Source organism: Ambystoma mexicanum, chromosome 1p (assembly GCF_040938575.1).
Source record: "Ambystoma mexicanum isolate Mex_15411 chromosome 1p, UKY_AmexF1_1, whole genome shotgun sequence".
Taxonomy (NCBI): domain Eukaryota; kingdom Metazoa; phylum Chordata; class Amphibia; order Caudata; family Ambystomatidae; genus Ambystoma; species Ambystoma mexicanum.
In genome coordinates this window covers 519,185,942-519,210,044 of record NC_090921.1, presented here as the reverse complement: position 1 = coordinate 519,210,044, position 24,103 = coordinate 519,185,942, and the positions used below count along the sequence as shown (strand labels likewise).

Genomic DNA, 24,103 nt, shown 5'->3' with positions numbered 1-24,103 from the left:
GAGGTAGTGGACAGAGGTGCAAACTCATCTCGCTTAGGGTACTTTGGTCGTGACGTTGTTGGCCATATTTTGTACGTGGGTCTGGGGAAGGGACCGTCCCATTTTCCCTCTTCAGTCCCCCTTCTGGTCGACTTGTCGACCACAAAATTATCCACTTTTATCATCACATAAGCGCCATACCTTTGTTATCCCCGCCAGGTGTCCGTAGCGGTTGATGTGATCCTCAAATGACCAATACATGTATACACACCCACCACCGGGCTTACAATAGACCCATTTTCCAACGTATGACTTTAGATTGCGTGGATTTTCAACCTTTATAGATGGTGGGTACAAGTCTGCTTCTACTATCTGCTAGCGTAGCCGTTCACGTTCCTTGAGGATCACTTCCGTGTGAAGTTCATCTACTGCCGGCAAGAGGATGTGCATACCGATCATTTCTTCTGCTGCATGTTTTGACCTTGCCATCCATAACTTTATTCCCATCAACAATGCTATTCCCAGTATTATACATCCCGCTAGCACCTTAAGACCATCCACTAGCCATGATGGCATCCATGACCAGATGCCATCCTTTTTTTTCCTTTTGCTTCATCTTCCATCTTCGCGTGCATCTTGGCCAATTGTGATACCGGTTTTGATAGTGTGCCATTATCTTTGTCATTCGCGCAAATAAACGTACAGCAGGAACAGGCAATATTTGCGCAAACTCCTCCTTCCATGGCAGTGAGGAGGTCCAGAACATACCTGTTCTGTAGTGCTACCATTCGTATTGCTCGTAACTCTTCCTTGATGCTGTTGAATCCGTTCACTGTGGAGTTTATTGTCATCATCAGCTCCCACCTAGTTATCTGCAGCCATTTCGTGTTTGTATATGCTTTTGCTCCCGCATGTATTATCGATGAAAAGAACATGGCTGCTCTACTGAATAGTCTGTGGGGTGCTGGAATGTCGCTGCGGGCTGTTTCTGATTTACCCCAGAGGTAATTTCCTGTGAGAGGTTCTCCTTGTCTTTTAATTCTTGTGTCTTGCTTGTAGGGGTGACATCTTGGGATGGGCTGCCAATGTCCCAGAGACATTTTCCTTCTCCTGTTTCCTTCATCCATTTTGGGGAAGTCTTCCATTTTGATATGTTTTTGTGGCACTACCAGGGAGGGTACATTGCCGTATACCAGAGTACATACTCCACCCCATGATTGTGGTAGACTGTGATATGCCTTTGCTCTGCAGGCCCAGTAGTGGTCCATTAGAACTGCTGTTCCAGCACCCCCCTCAGGAAGCTTTATTATTCTTTTGCATCCTTCATTCACTCCTACAGCAACCTCTCCATCATGCTGGTAACATAGTGTGGGGGATTCAACGGGGGTTATCGTTAAGGACTCCTCCTCCTTGTCCAGCCATGTGAGCAGCCCCGTGCTTTTTGTCCATTCCTTATAGCATTTGTCGTTTTTCTTCTTGTACTGTTATTATTGGAGATTTCGCCAACGTTAATATCTTGCTTCCCACTACTCCATTCACTCATCCGTTCTTGGTGTACATCTTGCCATAGATCAGTATCAGCGGTCTTTCTCAGCACCCAGGTTCACCTCCTATTTCTCTTGTGCTCCATTTATATGGCAGGTAGTCCAGTGTCACTTCTTTTGTTTTCCCTTTGTAAGGCCCGCCTGTTATGTACTGTAGTCCTTCAGTGAGTTGTCAATAATTGTTAAACATGGGTAGTGTTTTGATGAAGTTGTCCTCGTATGGGTATGTCGACCTTGATTTCCACCTCAGTATTGCTGTACATCTTTGAAATTGTCCTCGTGTCTGGAACAATGTTAGATATAGGAGGCCCTCTTCTGTGGGCGCTGGCACTTCCGTGGCTACAAATGTTCGGGAGGCGCTCATGGCATGTGGGATCAACGAGCAAACGTAACAGTTGTCCTTTGTCGTATCTTTGTCAATTTTGAACATGTGTTTTATACCACATGTTGTTAGAGACATGTGCGGACTCTGTAAGGTATGAGTCAACCCCATGTACATCAAGGGAAAAACTACGTTTACCTCTTCTTACCTTTTGTCCCGTGCTACTTGCACCACCTGACACAGTGCTCCTTGCAGCTGTAGTGGGGGAAATGTTAGTATTGGGTGTTGCAGGTGCCTGCAAAGTTTAGTAGGCCTGCCAGACAGCGGCAGTTATCAGCCCAGTGGTCAGAAATATCCCCAGCATTTTAATCACAATTGTTTCAACCACTGGCATGTTACTCTTACCTATGCTGCCGTCCTGCAGCTATTGAGTCAAGATTATATAGGTGCCCGCCTGAAATTCTCTAAGATTTTGTGTTGTTACTGTTAGTACTTGTTACTTAAGACCTGCGGATCAAATAGCCGTTCAATGCCCATGCAAAAAGCTCCTGCTACATCCACCTAACCGCCCCGTCTCTTAGAGCCGGTAGGGCCGCATGGAGGTGTGGCTCTGATCGTACTATGAATTCAATAAAAGCGTTGTAATAAACGCGTAGTCGTCTGGGCCTGAAATGTGTTGGCCTTTTAAGTCTGTGTACGAACAGGTGTGATAGTGCTTCTAGGTGGTCGATGAGAGGCAAAATTTAAGCCTGGGCAGTGATCGATGTGTTTCTTATCAAATATTAGAAATTGGGTCTTCACCAATTGTATGTTCCTGACGCTTCCCCAGCGCTAGCTCATGTGGGTATGTTATTACTTCTATCAGTACACCCAGGAGGAGAGCATGTTGCACTGTGGTGCCATCTGCTCTTCTAAATCCCCTTCTGAGCCATCTTATCAATCCTGAGTGTACTGTAGACGTGACCTAGGCTCTGTCAGACTATATTGTCACCCTTTTCCCGTTACTTTCTTCTAGGGCCAATATGAGGGCCACCAGTTCTGTTACCTGTGAGGAATATTATTGGGACAGTGCAACACATTTTACTGGTTCGCTTGTCCAGGCCTCCCTTAATCGCACTACAGCTGCACCTGTTCTTCTTATGCCATCACTCTGATCAATAGTTGAGGACCCATCAATGTACAGAACATCACCTCCCTCTAGGGCGTTTTCCTCTACCTTTAGAGTGGACGAGTAGTACTCAATGGCATATGTACAATCATGTGCATGTTCACCCTCTGTTACCACTTCTGCTATGAACCATGCTGGGTTAACATTGTTGCATCTCACTATTTTCAATTCTGGACCTGACAGTATTATTTCATATCCTTTTGCTCTCTGAGTAGTGAGTGTGCTCTTTGGTTTATGTAAAATTGTAAAGAGGGGGCATGCTCTACACACAGTGTACTAGAGCACCCCATGGTGATGGATGATTATTTTTCTACTGCAAATGCTACAGCAGCCAAATGTTATTCGTACGGGAAGTGTCCCATCATTACTGGGTCTAGGTGCCCGCTATAAAATGCGAGAGGTTTGTGTCCCATGCTTGTCTTTTGGGTGAGCACTGCTTTCATTACTGCACCATCGCAATGTGAAAAAATGTAGAACTCTCGCTTGTTATTGGGAGTATCCAGAACTGGTGTTGTTGGTATGGCCTCCTTTCATTCCTTGAATGCTTCAGTCATTTCTCTTGTCCATCCCAACTTTCTCCCCCCTCTTTGCGCTTCCTTGAGAGTTCCCAATAGGAGCCCTGTGTATGTGCTGTGGTCAAATACCCATGCTCTGGAGTAATTGCATAGGCCAAGAAATTGCTGAAACTCTCGTATCATTTGTGGCTGTGGTGTATTCAGTATTGTCTGTGCTCTTTGTGGTACAATGTTTCGCCCTTTTTGTGAAATGATCTGTCCTACGTATAGGACCTGTTCCTGGCAATATTGCAGTTTTGCTTTGTCAACCTTGTGACCAACACTGTGAGCATTTTCACCGGAGTTCTTTCTGCACTCCTCTTCGGTGGTGCTGCAGATGAGAATGTCATCTACATATGGCAACACCGTGCTCTCAAGCTCAACAATCCCCAGGTCCATCTGTATAACTCTGTTAAAAATGGGTGGTGACTCGCAGTATCCTTGGGGTAACCTAGTGTGCTATCACTTTGTGTTGCAGTATGTGAAGCTGGTCAGATCTTGCGAGTCTGGGTGTAGTGGTATTGAAAAGAATGCGTTCTTGAGGTCGATCACGGTGAATCGTGATGCTTCTGCTGGTATCCCACACAATATTGTGGCAGGGTTAGCTGCCACCAGATATCCTGCCTCTACAATGTGGTTAAGGAGTCTCAAATCTTGTATGAAACACCAAGACCCTCCCTTGGCCTTGCGCACAGGGTACACCGCCGTGTTGCATGGTGTTTCTGATGGTACCAATATACTGCTCTCTATTAGTGCGCTTATTGTCTCGTAAATTCCTTCATCAGCTTCTTTTGACAGTGGGTATTGTCTGACTCTGGCCAGTATTGCTCCCTTTGTCAATTTTATCTTCACTCCGCCAATGCTCTTTATGCAACCCACATTATAGGGACTAGTCGTCCATAGTGAGGCAGGTACAGTAGCCAAATCTTCCCCGCAAAAATCAGGTGGTGCTGGGAGGGGTGCTTCTAGTGCCATTGCTATTTTCTGCGCTACCTCCTTGAATGTTACTTTCAACCAGATGTAGACGCTCATCTGGAACACCATCTCCTTCTTCATCTGAGAAAAGTTCCTCGTCTGACACCTGCGTTAACCTACACCCTTCCACCAGTGCTATTACAGCTCTCCATGCCTTTCCTTCCTCGTCCTGAGCGTGAACAGCAATCCAGTCCGCCCTAGCTACTATTCCTTAGATGTGCACTGATATTATTGCCCCTTCTCCCTCACCTGCAGGCGTCCTGGCCTGAAAATGCTATTGCCATATCTGTCCCGTATTGGAAGATCTCAGCGTCCACCCATTCTGCCCTGGCAACTGTCTTACCACAATACTCCTGAAGTATGTGCCTCCCCGTAAGTATGTGTATGCCTGGTGTGGAGCATACTATGACTTTGTCAGTGAAGGAGATGGTCATGTTCAACCTGCTCATGATATCACGGCTGAGTATATCCACTGGTGCTTGATTTGAGTATAACAAGGACAGAGATAGGTTGTGATATCCGACTGATAAGGAGATGTTATCAGTAAATGGAACCACCCCTCGAGCCCCAGAAAATCCCTGAGTGTGCATGGCATTGCCTGACAATTTGGACTTCCCCTCCCTGATGCAGGATCTGGTTGCTCCTGAGTCAACTAGGAAAGAGAATGTTTTGTCACCTATCGCCACCCTTATGCATGGTTCCTCCGCAGGGTAGGTGTTACTGACAGGATGGGACACAACAGGGAAGTCTGTGGGCTGTCCTATTGGGGATATGATTGTCCACGGCTCGTGTAGGGGTTATGCCCCATGATCGCTACTCCCCCCATTCATGTTATTTGTACCGTGGTGTCCATGGGTGGTTGTGTATCATCTTGCAATTGTGATAGTTGCTGCACTGTGTGGACGTGCTGCTGCTGTGCTGCTATCATTTGCTGTTGTGCCTGTTGTTGAGCGGGTTGGTGTGATATCTGCTGTGTGTTGGCATCACTTGCTGTTGTTGTTGTGGCTGTGGCATGGTGTATTGATGTCCCATCTGCACCTGACCCGTCTGTTGTGCTTCTTGTTGGTAGTAATTGGTTGGTCCCCCTTGGTAGCCCTGTTGTTCCTGTTCACCCCATCCTGGTTGTGCCGGCCTTGCCCTGCATGTGCGTGCTACATGTCCTACCAACCCACATCTCCAGCAGGTGGGTGGTTCCCGTGCTTGCCATGGGAATCCTCCTATGCTATCCAAATATCCTTGCTGTCCATATTGGGAATATCCTCGAAACCCACCCCCCCGCTGGTGTGCTGATGGTCCAAACCCCCTCCCCCTGTTGAAACCTCCTCTCCCTCTGTAGTTGTTTGTGTAGCCCTTGCCCATTGTCGTGTAACCTCCCCCCATAGGTTGTGCATATCGTTGTTGTGCTGTGCATTGAGGCGGGGGTGGCAGTTAGGTCATGGTGGGTACTTGTTGCTGTATTGTTGGTTGTTGTTGTGCAGGTGGTTGTACCGGTGGGGCAGGGCTGGTTATGAGAGCTCCCTCTAGGGTATATTTTGACAGTTTTTTCTGAACCAATTTGACCTCATCTGCCTTCCTGTCCTCCTCCTTCTGCTTCATCTTGCCATAATCTACAATGGTGTACTATGGTTAATTGTATCTCTGGCCATGCCTTTGCTTCCATCCCCACCAACTTTTTCAGTTGCCTCTGCACAAGTTCTGGGAGCCCCTGTATCAGTATGTGATAAAATATGGCTAGTGTTTTGTCCCACGGCTCCCACGTTTCCAAGCGCCACTTCTCCTGAATCTCTTGGATGTATTAACAGGGTCCTCATTCTCACGCATTTTGCATGACATCATTGCCCCTATGTCTGATGTGTCAGGGTACTGTACCCTCAATGCCTGCCATACTGCGTGTGACAATTTGCAAATGCGACCCATCGTGTGATGTGTCGCTGATTGTCACTCCAGGAAACCCTGCCCTCTTCCAGATGTTATCCGCAGCGTCACCCAAAATAGAGATCAAGAGCCCCTTGACGTCACTAACCGCTAGTCTGTGCCCTGCTGTCAACTTTTCCATTTCGTATATCCACTTCCCCGCCCCTACATTTAATGTTCTCCTTTTCAGCATGCTTTCATGGTACATATTGTGGCCTTGTCCCCCCTCTTTCCAGTAATGACATTGCGTGTATTCTGCCATTTCCTCAGGTGTGCTTTTTTATTGTGTTTGTACGTCCTGTGTGTCGTCCTCCATGTCGGACAAATCGTCAAATAGGTCAATGAGATTGCGTGCAAGGCTGCTTGTCCCCTGTTCCCCTGTGTTCCCCACGTTGATGTGAGTGGCCCTTGTTGTACGATATTGCCTATCCTTCCCTTCTGCACCTGGGGAGGTCACTGAGCCTGTTGGCGTAAGGTGTGTGTGTGACTGGCAGTGTTATTGTTTGTAGTGTCCCCTCCCTCTGTGTGCTTGTCCCTTCCTGTCGGGCTGTTTTCTCTTCCTGTGTTCTACATTCCCATGAGGACCTGGTGCCTGTGCGTGTGATGTAAAGTTTGCTAAGCCCTTCTCTGTTTTCATCGCTCTGTCCTTCGCATGATTCCTCCTCATCCTCATCACTGCAGAACCCCTCAGAGAACGTGAGTATTGTACGTGGGTGGGGGTATCGAACTGTTACTGTTTCTAAATCTATGTCTTCGCACTTACCTGCATCCATAGTGTCTGCCCTTTCCTGGGGTGCTGTCACCAATTCGCTGTGTGCACTCAACTTACTCCTCATAATTCTGTCATTTTCCTTTTGCGCTTGTTCTCCTAGCCGTTCGTCCTTATTTCCCATCACTGCCCTGGCCCTGCGTAGTTCCTTCATTATGGCTTCACTCACCCCGCCCAGGGCCTTCGCGTCCCTATCCTTGGTACTCATTTCTCCACTACTCCTTGCTAGTATGCTGTCCAGTATCTTGCCCTCTTCGTACTTACGTGTGCTTTCTGATATAATCATTTTCTTCCAGTGTCATTTCCCGGTCAATCTCTTCCCTTTCTTCCTCTCTCCTCCTATTTTCTCGCTGTTCCATATGTGCTGCCCTTTCTGCGATCCCCCGTATGCGTGCCTCCTCCCGCTCCCTTTCTTCTTCTCTTTGCTGCTCTAGTTCCATCCTCACTCCTTTTTCCCTCCCCAACTTCATCTTTTTCTCCAGTTCTTTTAGCTCAGGCTGCTTAATGAGTATGCTTTGTGTTTTCTTTAATTCGGCTATCTTTTCTTCCAGTTCTTCGTCTTCATCTTTTGTGGTGTTCCCCTCTTCCCTGTTACTTACCTCTCCCTCCCTCTGTGTTCGTCCTTCTTCTACTCTGTCTATTGCCTGTATCACCTCTTCCTCCTTCCCCGTGACCATCCCCTGTAGCTTTAACAGCATCTGTGCTGCTATCCATTCGTCTGGCCCCAAACCTGCTAATTCAAGCTGTGCTTTCTTTATGCCATCAATGTTTACCTGTGTCCCTTCCATGCCTACCGTGTCCCCCTTTAGTAACGTTTTCCGGTAGTGCTGAGGTACAGCGCACCCCTCTCCCTCGCTCTCCTTCGTCTTTCTTTACTTCTTGCATGCTCATCATCCCTGGGCTGTATCCCTGAAATATCCTCCAGAGCTCAAACATCTCTAAATGGTTTGTTAACTTCTTCCCCTTGTATGTGTTGTGTAGGTATGCTAACAATGAATGTTGAGGTTCCTTGCAGAAGCTACCATTAGGCGGCCAATCTATCCTTATCTTTTGGTTTGTACCTTTAGTCCATTCTATGCTAAACTTTACTAGCCTGTCTCTGTATGGCGGCAGTGTTGTACATATGTATTTTGCAGAGGTGTTAACATGTGGTACCCATGGTGGGCCCCTATCCCATAATACGATGACATTTTTAAATATATACCACCGTTACCTGGCCCCTAATTGGGGACTTTCGATTCTCTGCTGTCAGTGGGAAGAAAAAAAATATATGCGTTCAACTCTTCTCATTTACTTCAACACCTATTTCTCTACTGTGTGACACTGAGCTGCCGTCTTCCGACACGCCCCTCCTATTTTCTAGGGCCCCCTTTGACCTGTGGTGTGCAAAGTCCCCTAAGACCTAACACCTTGCGCGGCGTGCTCTTGGTCCCCCCCACCCTTTTGGGGTTGCAGCTGTTCAGCGAACCCGTGTTGTTATCCGAGCCCCCCCTCTCTTCTGCTCCTCACAGTCTGCGCTGCGTATGTTTGTAACGTCCAGCCCACATGGGTGGCACTGCTGCTCGGCACAACCCCTCGAGGACGTGCCGGCGTTCTGGGTGCGCGGCTGCCTGCTCACCTTTGCCCCGCTCTAGCCGCGGCTGCGATCTTCATATAAAAAATAAACGCGATGTCCTATGCAAATCCTATGGGTGACGTCACTCGCTACCACAATTTGCTACGTACACACAGTTCACATATAATGCGCGTCACTTTTCACATAATAAAACCCCACAATTCCCACAGCTGTCTTCCCACTACGCCTGGAGTGGAGTATCCATTAATCAATTTTCTCAATATAATTGGTCTGCACCCGCTGCGTCGCCTCGCGTGTTATACGCTCCCTCACTAGGGGAAAATAATCAGCGAACTATCTTCCGCAATCTCAGAGAGACTATAGCTACCTCCTGCGGGAATACGTCATCTATTCACAGAGCTAAAACACTAAATTAATAGGAATGCTCATCTAATCAACGAACTACAACACCGACTCATAGGAATACCACACCCCCATACATGTGTTTGCCGTCTAGACCAATCAGCGCGGCACTCTGTCTAACATGAGGGTACTCGTCACCCCACCCAATATGCTCATCAACACAAGAATGGACTACCTCCGCTCTGTTCCCTACTACAACTTGTGTGCCGATCAACACTGATACACCAAACTTTGCGACCATGTAAAAACCACCCGCCACCCTATTTATAATGCCTCCCCCACCCGCACAACACAATATTTAATTTAATGTTATCCGAGCCCCCCCTCTCTTCTGCTCCTCACAGTCTGCGCTGCGTATGTTTGTAACGTCCAGCCCACATGGGTGGCACTGCTGCTCGGCACAACCCCTCGAGGACGTGCCGGCGTTCTGGCACGTCCTCGAGGGGCAAAGAGGACCTCAACACAATATTGCTCGTTGTGTGGACCATACTCACATCGGGCTCACGTCTGCCGGTGCCGCTCGGCTGTGGGCACCCCTCCCAATCGGCTTGCTACCTCCCCTCAACTGGACCGCGTATGGACATCCTCAGAGCTAATTAATTTGTTACACCTGAAACAGAAATGCAGACCCGCCTGAAAAAACACAGAAACTCGGCCTCCCTGAAGATTGATGAAGTCATGAAAACGTGCGTTAGGAGGAGAAGCTAAAGACTGGTAACAGAGCGCCTACCTTCACATCTTTCAACGGGGTATCCCACAGTATCTGATTCATTGGAAGGGTTATTCTGAGTCAGAGCGGACTTGGGAACCCAAGAGTCATGTACATGCTGAAACCGGGGGGTGGGTGGGGTGTCCCCAGAAGAAGAGGGCAAACTGTCATCCAGCAATCATGGAACCTTTGGCAGAGGTGGAGACATTAGTACAAAACAGTAAACATTATATTCCGATCCTCCAGAGACCAGAACTGCAGCGGTCTAGTCCTCATCGAATATGGCCGCCTGACGTGGCTACAAACTTGCACTGCGCCTTATGCGCAGTGCGTTGTATCCGTCATTCTTGCCTGGTACCCGCTGCTGTTTACAGTCTCTTCCATCCCTCATTGCTTCCTCTAGTATTTTTCCCTCTCTTCGCTTTCAGTCTGTCCTCCTTCGTTCCGTGCCCTTCGCGGTCAGCTACCCTCTGCTTCTTCCCTCTCGAACCTACGCTTTTGCTTACAGTCGCTCTTCCGACTGGTGCCTCCTTAACTCTCTCCGTCTTTCTTTCTGTGACCATTTCCTCTTTTTCAGCAGGTACTGCCTTTGCTGTCCTCTCCGTTTCTCTGCTCTGCACTTATACTTTTCACCATCCTGGTGATTTCTTTTCTATTTCTTTTTGCTTACCTGAGATTCTGTTTCTTTTCTTCTCTTCCGTCTTCCTGTTTTTCTTCGGAGCTACGCCTGTTCACGTTTGTGGACTCACCTACAAAAGAAGCAAGCGTTTTGCTACATCCCAGTCATTTCTGCATAGCATTCTTTTGTACTTTGCTTGGGACATATCGGACTTTCCCAGATACTAGAAGTGGAGTTCCTAGCCACCGCTCTCCAGAAGAGTAAGAAGAGCCAGGAGCCCAAGAAGACCATACTCAAGAAATCCTTAGAGGCCCGGAGCAACTCATCTGGAGAAGGAGATGAGGAGGAGTCTCTGGAGGGTACTCCAGACAAGGCCAGGCATGACAAAACAAGCATCAACCAGCGTCCATCTTTTAAGGATATTTTCGAGACAGTCGAGCCCTCGAACCACGACCGGCTGCACCACTGACTGTTGACATACTGCAGTCACTAAAGCCATCCGAGACGCCTCGACCAGTGTTCCAGATCCGCTAACCAGCACAGAGACTACGATTCTTGACCCCAATCCGCTATGTATACCAGCCTGCAGCTGCCCTTCAAACCTTGCTTGCCGAACTGCCTGCTGCCTGATACCTGCAGCTGTCTCCCGTCTAGAATTCTGTTGCAGGAGCTCAAAGCATCCTGGAACCGACTCAACGCTGTCGAGCATCCAGATCATAACAAGCACCAAGTACATTGTGGTTCTGTCCCCCTGGTCCCTCTCTGAAGGCCCATAGTGACATTTAAGACCCCTTGCTCCCTTGTTGCTGAAACCAAATAACCTTGAACAGTTAAGACTGATTGCTTTATCAACTACCCTCCTGTCAATATCCAGAGTGCATCAGTTTCCTTCGTGAAACTGTCTGTGCTCTGTGTTCCTTTACAGGGTGGGCTGTATTTTGTATTGTGTTAGAATTGTCTGTTCTAATAATAATGAAGCAAATCTTTTTATACAACCTTGACTGGACAGTCCCTTTTATCATAATAAATATTTGTATCAGCTACACATGGGAACATATTTATTAAATTGCTTTAATTGTTCACATCCTGGTTTCTCCATTTAATCAAAGTATATGATCCTGGTTAAATCATTGAATCTCACTATATCTTATCTGGAGCCTCTGTGAGTGAGTCAGTTCATAGCTTATGTTAATATATCATGCTATTATTTTTTTTTAAGTACCTAGTGACTATAGAGTTGCTCCTTATAAAATAATAGTACCGTTCATATATTTCTTACAGTTATTTGGCACTCGGCTTACTTATGTCAGCATCTTGTAATGTCACTTCCCATAATGCCTTTAAGTATCAAAGACTAAAGCTACTCCTTGCAATTCCCTTTTTTGAGACTTCGTTTCTGTTAGTGTCAGTGCATATGCGAACTGGAAGGCTTGCACTTATTTTGCCCCTTATGTCCTGGACAGCGCTCGAATAGGTGAGTTTCCGGCATGTATAATGGTACTAAAGTTTTATTCTTTTTTTGTTCTGTGCATGTGTTAAAATGCCGTCTGCAACTAATGTGACCCAGAAACTTGATGGGAATGCTCAAATGAAGTTGTATGAAATTACAAACAAGCTGCTTCAGATGCTTCTAGTGTGCAACCACGCCCAAAGTGTCCTGCAAAACCATTTTGTAAAGTTGGCCATGCTAGCTACTTCCCACATATGGCAACTTTCTATGACACTGAGACTACTAAAGAATACATGTTATTCTTAGAACCATAAATAAAGATACATGCAAATTAAGGGAGTCCTACCATGAGAAACACGGATCCATTAATTATGTAATTATTCATCTGGATCTGTTTCTTACGCATAAATCAATCCAATTTCACTCAGGAATGATAGGTAAGGTTACACCTTTAACATTATGGTTCCATTAAATGTTTATGCAATGATTTTTTTAAATATAAAAACATATTTATATTAACAAGTCAGCAGAATACCATAATTGAAATACCCATCACCAAGTAGTGATGAAACACAGGACAATAAGTGACCCACAAATAGAACCTATTTGGTTACAACATATCACAAAGTGTTCTAAAAAAATCATAATATGGTTGCAGGATTCATCCAACCTGAAGCCTGCAAACATATTGTGTTTTTTTAGAACACTTTGTTTGAGATATGTTGTAACCAAATAGGTTCTATCCTGTTAACTTGTTAATATAAATGTCTATGACAAAAATCATTGAATAAACATTTGATTGAACCATAATGTTAAAGGTTTAACCTTAGCGATCAATCCTGAGTGACATAGGATTGACTTGTGCTTAAGAAACAGAGCCAGATGAATAAACAAAAAATGAACTGATCGGTGTTTCTCTGGTAGGACTCCCTTTGTTGTATTGATATCTTAATGTCCCCAACATTACGAGTGTTGAGGCGACCCTCTCTTGTGTTATATGACATGTAAATTAAAGCGGATTTAGGAACTGCTACTGTGTTCATGCTCGTATCATAGAGAAAAGCTGTTTTTGAAATTGTATTCAGTGTAAGCCTTAAAATTATTTGTGGGGCACACTTTAGCCCAAGCTCCGCCATAAAGAGTTGTGAATGCCCCCCCTTCTTGGTGCACCTTTTCAAAATGCTGGGAACGGCCAGTGTGGGTAACACATGCCAAAAACGTGTCAATTAAGAAGTATGACCAAGGTGAGAGACTGAGAGTCCATCAAGGGCAGTCCCAGCTGTGGACTGCTGGTTGCTGCTAACAGCGATCCAGGGAGACACCAAATATTATTATTTATTGACCTACATTCTATCTGATTGAAATATTGGGGAGGGCGTAATACAACAATTAGGATACTGTCCACAATTATAATGGGAGGTTAAAGTGTGTCAAATTAAGAAACGCACATATGCTCTCTATTTTACAAAAACCTTAAGTTTAAAAACTATATTTGTAACAAAGTTTGAAAACTAGTATAGAAAAAATGGTGTAGTGATAAAGGCTTTATCGAGTCCTGAGACGAAGTCAAACAGGACAAGGCCTACCAAGCTCCACTTGAACTTGTCTCGAACATCCACAGGCATTCCCGGCGGTGTTTATGACTGCTATATTTTCGGACCGTTCCGCTTTAAGATTACGTTTTTTCAAAAATAGCGCCAATGATGGGAGGAGATGAAAAAGCCACACAGTCACCCTATTGGTCGAGTGCAGAGATGGCAACTGAGACGTCTATGCAGAATGGTCGGATCCGGCCTCTGAGAGAAACCCGCAGCCATTGGCTTCAGCCCGAAGTGCTGCATCACGTGACTCGTCGGTACCCGGCGCGGACGCTGGAAGCCAAGATGGCGGCGGAGCTGGTGGAGGCGAAGGTAAACGGGAGGAGGGCAGGCGGAGCACAGGAAGGGCGTGGCTTAATGTGGACAGGGGTTCTGACTGAGGTGATGCGGGGGCTGCAGATATGGGGTTCGCGACATAGGTTGTGGCTATGGCCCCCACCCGTCAAACAGGCCTGTGCGCTCCCCTAGCTGGCAGGCCTCACCAGACCTTCGCCGGTGTTGTCAGGGGATGCACTGCAGTTTCCTGACTCTTCAAAAAAGTCGCTTGAATCCAATACCGTAGTTCATCACCTTGCATACACATTGTGTTTTGCACCTTGTACCTGTTCCTCCACCTACCGAGTTTTGGAAGGGGTCCCTCTCCAGCACCCACTATTGCTGAAAAGCATGACCGTAGTCTACATGCTCCCATACACCCATGTGGTTTAGTTCTTGCTGAGGTCCAGTTCCACCTTTTTATCAGCGCCTTCATTTTGAGGGAGAAGTCGGCCTAGAAGCCCAATCCTGCAAGGGCTTGACAATCTCAGCTTTCTCTACTGCTTTCAACAAATGCTTGGCTTAGTACCTACCGGCTGGTTCTGCTGCACTACATGCTTAAGTGGCTGGACTAGCACATGCCTGCTGTCTCTGCAACACTACCTGTCTGTTTAGTGCCAGAGCTTGGCGTCTGTCCGCACCACACACCAGGGACAGCATTGTGGTACTCCATTCTTGTACTCCACTCTTGTTAGCCCTGTACATCAGATTAACCCACCCCTTGAGTATGACATAACCGCAGGAAAGTCGCAAATTGATAACGCTACAATACATGCACTTGCACTCTTGGATCCTGGTTTGAGAGGCATCCTCGCTCCTCCCCATCCAGGGTGCAACATTTGCAGTAGCCGTTGGTTAGTGACATTCCACGCTTGGCGAGCAAGAAACGGCCTGCTCTGTATGAATAGAATTGAGGTATAGCACGTGACTTTTTTTTGTTATAGTTGGCTAGTATCTCGCAACTGGAATGCGATTAAACCACAATAGTCTTACCACCTGTCGCAGAGGCAATTACATTTTCAGTTTCACTTGCATCAGTAAATTGTATTACTACCTACATTTGGCATTCATCACATCCATTACATAGGCATGGTGACACGTCATTTTACCTCTCGCAAATGAGCCTCTAGGACCTACTTTGGGGTGGTATCAATCTCATAATAATTATGGTCAAATGGAGAAAAAATGTCAGTTCTGTCTTCTGTAAAACCTAAAGGGTCTGCTGGTACCTTGTGGGTGCTCTATTGGAAGTGGTTGAAAATGCTGTTCATTGATGGGCTTTCAGTCAAAGTATGCTGGCCTTTACCAAGGATTACAGGTTTTCAGGATATCCCCAATTAATAAAAAAATGCATACATTAAATCATTGTATGCTAACTTATCTCATGATTATTAATGATGGCTATCCTGAAAATCGACATGTTTCCGGCCCTGCTTATTGTGCCAAGACCACTCCATCAATACTATTTGGAGCAGAACTGGGGGCCAATCAGGACAACAAACAGAAATGTTAGCAGGGCCAGCTGGTGTGAAGTGTTTGGAGTCTGGCAGGCCATTCAAATTTAACTGGGATCGTTCTGGGCAGCCACTTTAGTCCAACTAAATGAGGTAATTTTTTAAAAAATGTATTTGATTTAATGTGATTTAGTATGAAACTTTACACATTTACAATATAACATCTATGTATTACGTTCATATTACAAATATTTCGAAATTCAAATACAACATTCAATCTACTTTGTGCATGATACACTAACCATCCCTAAAAGTTCAAATTAAATAATTAAAAAAACTCTTCCATTTGATCAGCATTCATTTCTATATGTGCCATAAATCGGCTAACCTTCCATGTGGCTCATGAAGAGCTTTTGTGCGCCTTGCCGAACTCATATAATGACGGATTTAGGTATTGACCTTTCTCTCAATCCCATGCAATTTACTCATAACTTTAGCTACAGAGTATGGCGTGCAGTTATGTACCAGAAGGCACAATTCAAGCTACTAATCAACCATAAGAAAGTTGCACTCCACCTCAATTCTATACCAACAGCCTACCATTTCCTACTCGCCAAGAGTCAAATATCACTAGCCAGTGGCAAGTGCAAACTTTGCACACTGATGTGCTATGCTTTGTGTGTCAAATCACCAATGTAGTAGTTTCAAAGCGCTGCATCCTTGTCTCTGGCATATCATGGTCTGATAATGGGCCCCCCTGCTCATACCCAGCTGGGAGGAATAGCATGTGCAAGTGTGAGGGAGGAGAACGCAAGTTGCGGAGGTAGTTGGGCAGGGCAAACCACAAAAGCTATGTTCTTGGTGCTTCAAAATTAAGGTTTGATAAGTGGGAGCTCAACGCTGCTCCTGGGTGTTCATCATTAAACGGTGACCTGGAGCTACCACTGGTGAAAGAGAAGCTAGTGCATATCGTTTCGCAAACCTAACTTCCACATAAAATGGAAACATTTCAATTGTGTACATTATTTATTACCTCTTATGCTTTCAATTTCGTATAGCTCCGTCCGAATGTTTGTTTTATAGATCGTCCCAAGTGCACTGAGTTAAATTCACATAGTTGTGCTTGTTGGGCATCTGATTGTCTGGGGAGCCAAAAGTAGCTAAACTGTTGTCAAGCTAACTAGGATCTTCTAGGCTACAAGCGGGAGCTAAATGGCTCCCAGCTCCCCTGAATTTCGGACCATGGTTCTGTTTATAGCATTATGCCTACTCGCCTCAATGAGGAGTAGTGAGGTGAAGGCTTTCAGCCTGCCTCAATCGATGTAAGACACCAGTGTTCCCTGAGAGCAGCCCTGCAGGGACCCGATGGGCCAGTTGTATAGAAGGAGACCCTGAAGACACTTCAGGTTAGGTTGCCTTTTAATATGGAGGTTCTATGCTGATGATGCAGCCCTAAGCCTGATCGTCTGGCAGTCATTTTAGTGGTTGTCTATCTTTCATAACTTGTGTCAATGGAATTATTTCTCCTTCATGAGGGAATGTGAAGACTATAGGAGGAAGTGCACATGTTTTATATAATATTATTTGTATATTCTGTGCGTATATCAAAGGATTGTATAACGAAATATAATACAAATCAATACCACCTCTCTCATCCTAAGTGCATTGCCTACCTAGGTCGAGAATTTAAAAACTAGACTCCGTCGTTCCCTCAAGTGCAGAAGTACAAGCAGTGTCAGGTTCTGAAACAGATTGCCATCTACACACTGTTCACATGATTACATTATAACTATTTACAGTTTGAGCATACAGTGGCTGCAACAAACTCTGTGCTTTTATATAATACTCAACTAAAAGTATGCTGGTCTCGAGTGGCTAATGGTATTGGCATGTGTGTTCGAGTTTTTATTCTGTTATAATGATCTGTTTGGGTGAGGCAATATTAATGGTGGGCGGAGGATAGAGGGGAAAGGGAGGTGTATGGGTGTAGTGTATGCTGTTAAAGAAAATTAAAATTGGACTTTATGCCGGATTCCGGCCTCTAAGCGTGGGTCCGGTAGCAAATAAGCAGTCTGGTTTCTTGTTTCTGGATCTATCCAGACCTGTACTATGACGTATCCAATGAGAACCATTGCTCTGTAAAATTGTTGTATGGCTTGTCTGTGAGACTTCGGTCACAATTTTGTGAAGGAAGTTGTGGTTTAATGTCTCTTTAAATGCATGTACAAATTGATTTAGGACGGTCGTCTGCTTGGGTTTTTAATTTTTTTAAAATGTCTCCCGAAGGCCCCCATAAACACCGCCTCCCCCCTCAGTCAGCCTGTTGCGACCACACCTTGCATCACAATGACCAACGTCTTACCCACTGCCTCTCAATCCAACCAAGCCCCCAGCCATGAACGTCGGGGGGGGGGAAACCGTCACCGGCCTCCTTTTCAAAGCCCGCTCTTGGTGAGAAACCGACACAGCATCCTGACCTCATTTTCATCACTGAAACTTGGTTCTGTGACTATTTTGCACAAGTCTTTCCTCCCAGGCTACTCGCTTATCTCCCACACAGACCTTCCAGAGGTGGCAGAGCAGCGATCCTCTATAAACCTCTTTTCTCCATCTCACTCACGAAAGCCAGCCATGCAATGCAAACTGTGAATCCTTTCTAGTAAAACTCTCTTCTGTCGACTCACAGCTTTCTACTCGTATACATACCCCACCACCCCGGATATGACAGACATTTTGCCAACCATCTCTGTGACTCGCTATCTACCATTCAGATAAACCACCTAACACTACTGGGGGACTTCAATATCTGTTTTGATGTCCCAAACAACTCCATGACCCAACCACTGGTTGACAGTCTAGAGGCACTCAACCTCTCCTGACATACCACAGGTCCAACCCATTCTGGAGGTCACACCCTTGATGTAATTTTCAGCTCCTATGACCTCGTCTCTGTATCTAGTCCCAAATGCTCATCTGGACAGACCACCCTGCCATCCCTTTCTTTGTCCACTTTCCACCCAAAGCTCACCCTGCCCACACACACGCTAACAAATTTTGGAAAAAAGTCAAGGTACTCCTGACCTAGCTGAAGCCCTGCTACAGTCTCCCAGCACTGCCAACCTCAGACCATTAACCATAACATCTTTTGACTCCTGGCTTAAAGAATCGCTGCTTCCTCTCACCACCTCATGCCCGCTTCCTCTCGCAAAGGAGTCTTTCCCCCCCAAATGCTTCACGCTCCACCTGAAGACCTGCAAAAGCCAAAATAAATCTTGACCGCAATTGACGAACATCTAAAACTCCTCAGCAGATCTATGTTCGCTCGCCACCACCGTAATTACAAATCCATTTCAATATACTAATCTTGAACTGTCGAAACAAAGGGCTTCACAGGATCATCTCCGAATTTGTGAAACCCTCTTGCACCTGTGCCCTGACCATGCAAACACTCTGCAACTCCCTCTTCCTGCATTTCTTAAACACATCACTAGACAGGATGTCAACCCTTAATAACATTTCTACCCTCACCACCTTTCACACAGCTGCCCCTCCTGGCTCTACTGCTCCAACCACTGCAATGCCATCTTTCAACCCCATCACGAGAGAGGAGTTCCTTTATCTACTATCCGGCAGCAGACTATCCGGATCTCCCCCGCCCCCTCCCAATGACCTTTGTCTGGCCTCTCTTCTGAAAGAAACGGTCTCCTCCACATGCTCAATCAGGCTTCAGACCGTGCCATGGAACAGAATCCACTCTGATCTCGATTTGGGATGGTCTCAGCCGACTCGGAGGGTTGCGCTGCGCTGGTTCTTCTTGATTTGCCAACTGCCTTTGACACCATTCTATCCTCCTTGACCGGCTTCACTCCCTAGGAATCCGAGGCTCTGCACTGAAATGGATTGCCTCATTCCTCAACAGGAAAAAAATCATTTCCCTCTCTCCTTTTCTCTGAGCTGCTCGCACCGTGACCACTGGAGTATCACAAGGCGCCTGCCTCTCTTCTCTCCTTTTCAACCTCCATCTGACCACTGTACTAGGTGGTATCCGCTTACACAACCTCACCTGCTACAACTGCGCTGATACCAAAATAATCCTGAGGATTCCCAAAACAAGCTTCAACCCACGACCTGACCTTGAAGCTTGCCTCAGAGACATTGACTGATGGATGACAAGAAACCACCTCTTTCTGAACCCAGAGAAAACTGAGCTCATGGTGTGCAGCAACTCTGCCCCTCTCATGCCCCCCCCCTCCCCCCTAACGCCCTCTTCTGAAATAGTCAAAAACCTTGGCTGCACTATGGATTTAGAGTTAACCCTCTCCTATCGGAGCAATAATGTATCAAGCTCCTAAGACGCATTTTTCCCTCCCCTCACCTACCCCAACCGACTTGGCTATCCTGCCCACTGTTATGTCGAGACTCGACTATGCCAACTCCTTATATCTAGGTACACCGATATACCAACTTAAACTCTGAGTCAAAAACACCACTGCCAGACTCCTCCTTTCCCTGGGACACAGGGATTGCATCTCCCTCACTCTCCGCACCCTTCACTTTCTTCATGTTTGACAAAGGGCCACTTTAAAATCCTATGCCTTACCCACTGAGCAGTGCACAAGACTGGCCCACCATACCTAAAAGAGAAGATACCATGTACCCTAAGGTCAAGCACTGCCCTCTTACTAGTGATTCCAGCCTCCCATTCAACCAGGATTGGAAAGTCCACCTACTCCACCTTGGCTCCAACCCTGTGGAACTCACTCCCTCCTCACATTCGACACACCCAAGACTACATGGCCTCCGTAATGCTCTATAAACCTCATCCAAATTCTTAGTATGAGTTTGACATTAAATCGGAAAAAAAATTACAGCCGGCCAACAAGTGTTCCTAGGGACACTGAGGAAAGGGACCACAGAAACCGACCCAATAACGCAACAAGGCGGAATTAGGAATTGAGGCCACAGTTGGCAGCCTTAGTGTCCCGCAATCTCGAAGCTATGCATCTTCTGACGCTACGCTTCCCGATTCTACTACACAGGCCTAACAGCCTCTCGTGACATCAAGTTGATCATACCCATTCACTCCCTACCTTGCCAGACTACATACCTTACGAACCCACCGAAAAGACTAAAACAATCGGGCTCTACAATGCTTCTGTCCGGCTTGACCTTTAGCACCACTGCCTCGATAGGACTATGTTGCTGCAAGATATATCCTGACCTATAACTGTATCCTGCCAAGACCTACCCTGTAACCCACCGTAAACCACAACCAGGGACCCGTAAAATGGGCTCCCTGACAGTGCTGAGCCTAAGAATGACTATATGACTGTGCAAATTAGAACTTACTCCAGTCCAACCTGTGAATCTACCTCAGAGTACTGCTACCGCGAAACAGTCGCTGCCAGCTCGAGACCCAGAAAGTAACCAGGAACAGAGGGCTCCTAAGAGTAAATCATCCACGCCAGACTTTCGCCCCTCCTACCACTACGTTCACTTTCCACTTTACACCAACAAACAATAGAGCGCAGCTTTACCCCTTGATCAATTTCGGCCTAGCTGCACACATACAGAGAACTCTCCATGAACACCTCAATAACCTGTTAAAACGCAGCTATACCCCACGAAAAAGTGGCCTAGCTACACACATAAACGTCCTACACAGGCGTAATGCTGCCAGAATACAGTCTGAGACCAACCACCTGACTGCACACATTCGACTGATCTCTCGCTACCACCACACCTAGTGTTAGGATGCAGCCACCATCACACTGGCTGTACACATATTGAGTGAACCCAAGCACTGTATTCTATCTGAACTGACCTGGACTACGGTCCCCAAGGGCGTTCAACCCACAAGCGCTTTGAAATCATACTAATGATATATAGAGTGCTATATAAATGCCAAATAAGAAACTGGATACATGTATGATGTTAACGAATGTATCTTTTCTATTCATACTCTTGACCTGTTCCAAACTAGATGGGGAAAGCAAAACACGCAAACATACTAGATGTGTTTTTGACAAGCTGCATGAAAATAAAAAGACCGGCTTTGCTGGGTGCTAACCTCTCAAGTAATCGCCTGTCCAACAAGTACATGAGTTGATAAATGGCGATTTATATTGTGATGTCTAGCATGCTATTATGCTTGTTTCTCAGCGACCCTGTGACACCTATTTGAAACACGTGTGTGTAACTGATATTTCTATCGCGCTCGTACACAAGTGTTTCAGAGCACAACAAGGCAAGGGAGGTGAACAGGGGAGAACAAAACGATCTAACTAGGCCCAGTGACGTTGAGAACATGCATCGGAGAGGGGGAGGGTAAAAGTGCATGGAAGGGGAGGAGGAGTGGAAAGTGCGAAGCAAATAAATAAATAATAAAGGCAACAAACAGTAGTAGTGCAGCCAGCAATTGGTAAGTGCTAGGTTTAAGGCAGCAGACAGGATAGGTCTGATAAGTGCAGGAAGAAAAAAAGGGGGGGCTGTATGGGTATAGATGCAGACCCCAGTGCAAGAGGTGGCCCGGAGGCAGTGCGGGACAGTGGCAGGGTGAGCAGGTACCTGGGCCTGAAGGACAGAGGGCGGGCAGGTGCACGGTGCCAAGAGTACAGACTTGCCGGGGGGAGCGAAGGCGGAAGAAAAGAGGAAGATCTTGAGGTGCGTTAGGAACCGGAGATGGTTCTCAAGTTCCAGAGGGAGGCCCAAGCCAAAGACGGAGATCTACCACCAGCTTGTTTCTTTGAAAAACGACTGACCCTGAGGGAGTTGGAGGTAGAGGAGCCAAGAGCACGAGAGGGGAGGGATAGCTGAGGGTATTTTGGACGCAGGCCCCAGAAAGCCTTGTGGACAATGCAGAGGGTTTTGAATTTAATCCTCGCATCGACTGGGAGCCAATGGAGAGATTTCAGAGCTGGAGAGATGCGATCCCAAGGCTTGAGGCCAAGGTCAAGTCTCGCAAGTCTGGATTAGTTGTAGAGGGTGGAGAGTAGAAGCAGGTAGATTTAGAAAGAGGCTGTTACAATAGAACCAGAGCTTGGGGGAAGGAGATGAGAGGAGATGAAAGGCAGAGTACCTCTGAGGAGGTGCAGTAGGAAGTTTGACTTTTTAGAGACATCAGAGATGTTGGCGGAGAAGGAAAGTGTGGAGTCTAAGATGACCACAGGGTTCTTAGCCTTGCAGGTGGGGGTATTAAATATCTCTTCCAGGATGCTTTCTAAAAATTGCCTTGGGAGTACTCCAGTATGGCCAGCCTCATTTTAGGTTTGCCTAAATTTACTGTGTGGGAGATGCATTGGCACCACTGGCATATCACTTGTTTTAAATGAGGTCAAGGTGTATAATGCAGTTTGAAAAGGGAACATATATTAAAATCGTAGCTGCCAGTTTCAGCTTATTTACAACTATATAGATCGTAAATTCAATATTTTTCTTTTAATGTGTAAAAGTTCTCCAGGACCTTAATGCTGCATTTAGTACTAATACTTCTGTGTGGTGGGTTTCTATGGTCCTCCTTCTATGACCTCTCAGGTTGAAAATAACGGTATGGGGCATATGTGTTGCATTGGGTTATTTTTACAGGCCAATTGATGCCAAATGTATAGTGTGAATGCATATCTTGTTAGTATGGGGATTGTATTACGTTCATCAATGTGGTTTTGCCTTGGACTGTTGTGTGTCTTTTTTTTTTTTTTTTTTTTAATATACCAATACTTTTAAAAAAATGTTTTTGTGCATGCCGAATCACAATTATTTGACTGACATGTTATGTTACTTGGCATTTATATAGCGCTCTAACATTTGTATGTCCTCAAAGCGCTGGTAGGTTGAACGCCCTCAGGTACCGTATCAGTAGAGAGAGATTGAGTCGCAGGGTGCGTGCGTGTACCAGATATGTGTGCAGCTGATGTAATTGCCGGGTGGTAACTGCATCCTAGTGTTAGGTGTGGTGCTGGAGATATCAGTTGTATGTGCAGTCGTGGGTGGGCACATAGACTGGGTTCTGGCTGCGTTACGGCCTGAAGGCCCATATGTGAGCAACTAGTCCGGAATGTGCTTGGCTAGCTGCATTTTATTAGGGCGATGAGGTGTTCATGGGGTCATATTTGTATGTGAACAGCTAGGCCGAATTAATCTGGGGTATAGCTGTGTTCTAGTGGAATGATGGTGTAAAGTAGAGAGTAAGCGTAGTGATATTAGGTTTATCTTTAAAGCGCCTGAGACCAGGTACATGAACTGGGTATATAGCAACAACATGGGGCGGGGGGGGGGGAACATGAGGGCAGGGTACATAGTGATACACGTGTGGGGCATGTTAATATTTACATTTGTTTTCTATTTGAAGCTAATATTCACAGCTCAAAGTGTGGGGAATGCCAACATTTGCACTTCCATCCGGAGGTGGCTCAGGCAAACATTCAAAATCCTGACGGCATCTGATGCAGTCCCATTTCCTCTGCACCATTCATTCCGTCCATTCAATCCATTTCTTCTGCTCGGTCTATTTTATCCTTTCCACCAATTTAATCTATTCCATCAGTCTCACTCGGTCCATTTCGTCCATTACATACGCTGTCCAATCCTTCCACTCTATTAATTTCATCCACTCTATCAATTCCGTCCCCTCTATCCATTCTGCACACTCTATCCATTTCAACGATTCCCTCCACTCTATTAATTTCATCCGTTCCATCCACTCTGTCTGCTCCATCCATTTCATCTCTTACAACCATTCCTTGCACTCTATCCATCG

General features: G+C 46.1%; 1 protein-coding gene across 2 annotated transcripts in view; it reads left to right on the top strand.

The window, feature by feature from the left end:
• The first annotated feature begins 13,664 nt into the window (after positions 1-13,664).
• PIAS4 (protein inhibitor of activated STAT 4) overlaps positions 13,665-24,103 on the top strand; it is a 741,820-nt gene continuing 731,381 nt past the window's right edge. The window contains exon 1 of one of the 2 annotated variants that reach the window (XM_069649398.1): positions 13,665-13,891. In XM_069649398.1, the coding sequence (XP_069505499.1) occupies positions 13,682-13,891 (210 nt within the window). In that variant the 5' untranslated portion in view covers positions 13,665-13,681. The remainder of the gene's footprint in view (positions 13,892-24,103) is intronic. The other variant, XM_069649399.1, reaches the window with a different exon arrangement.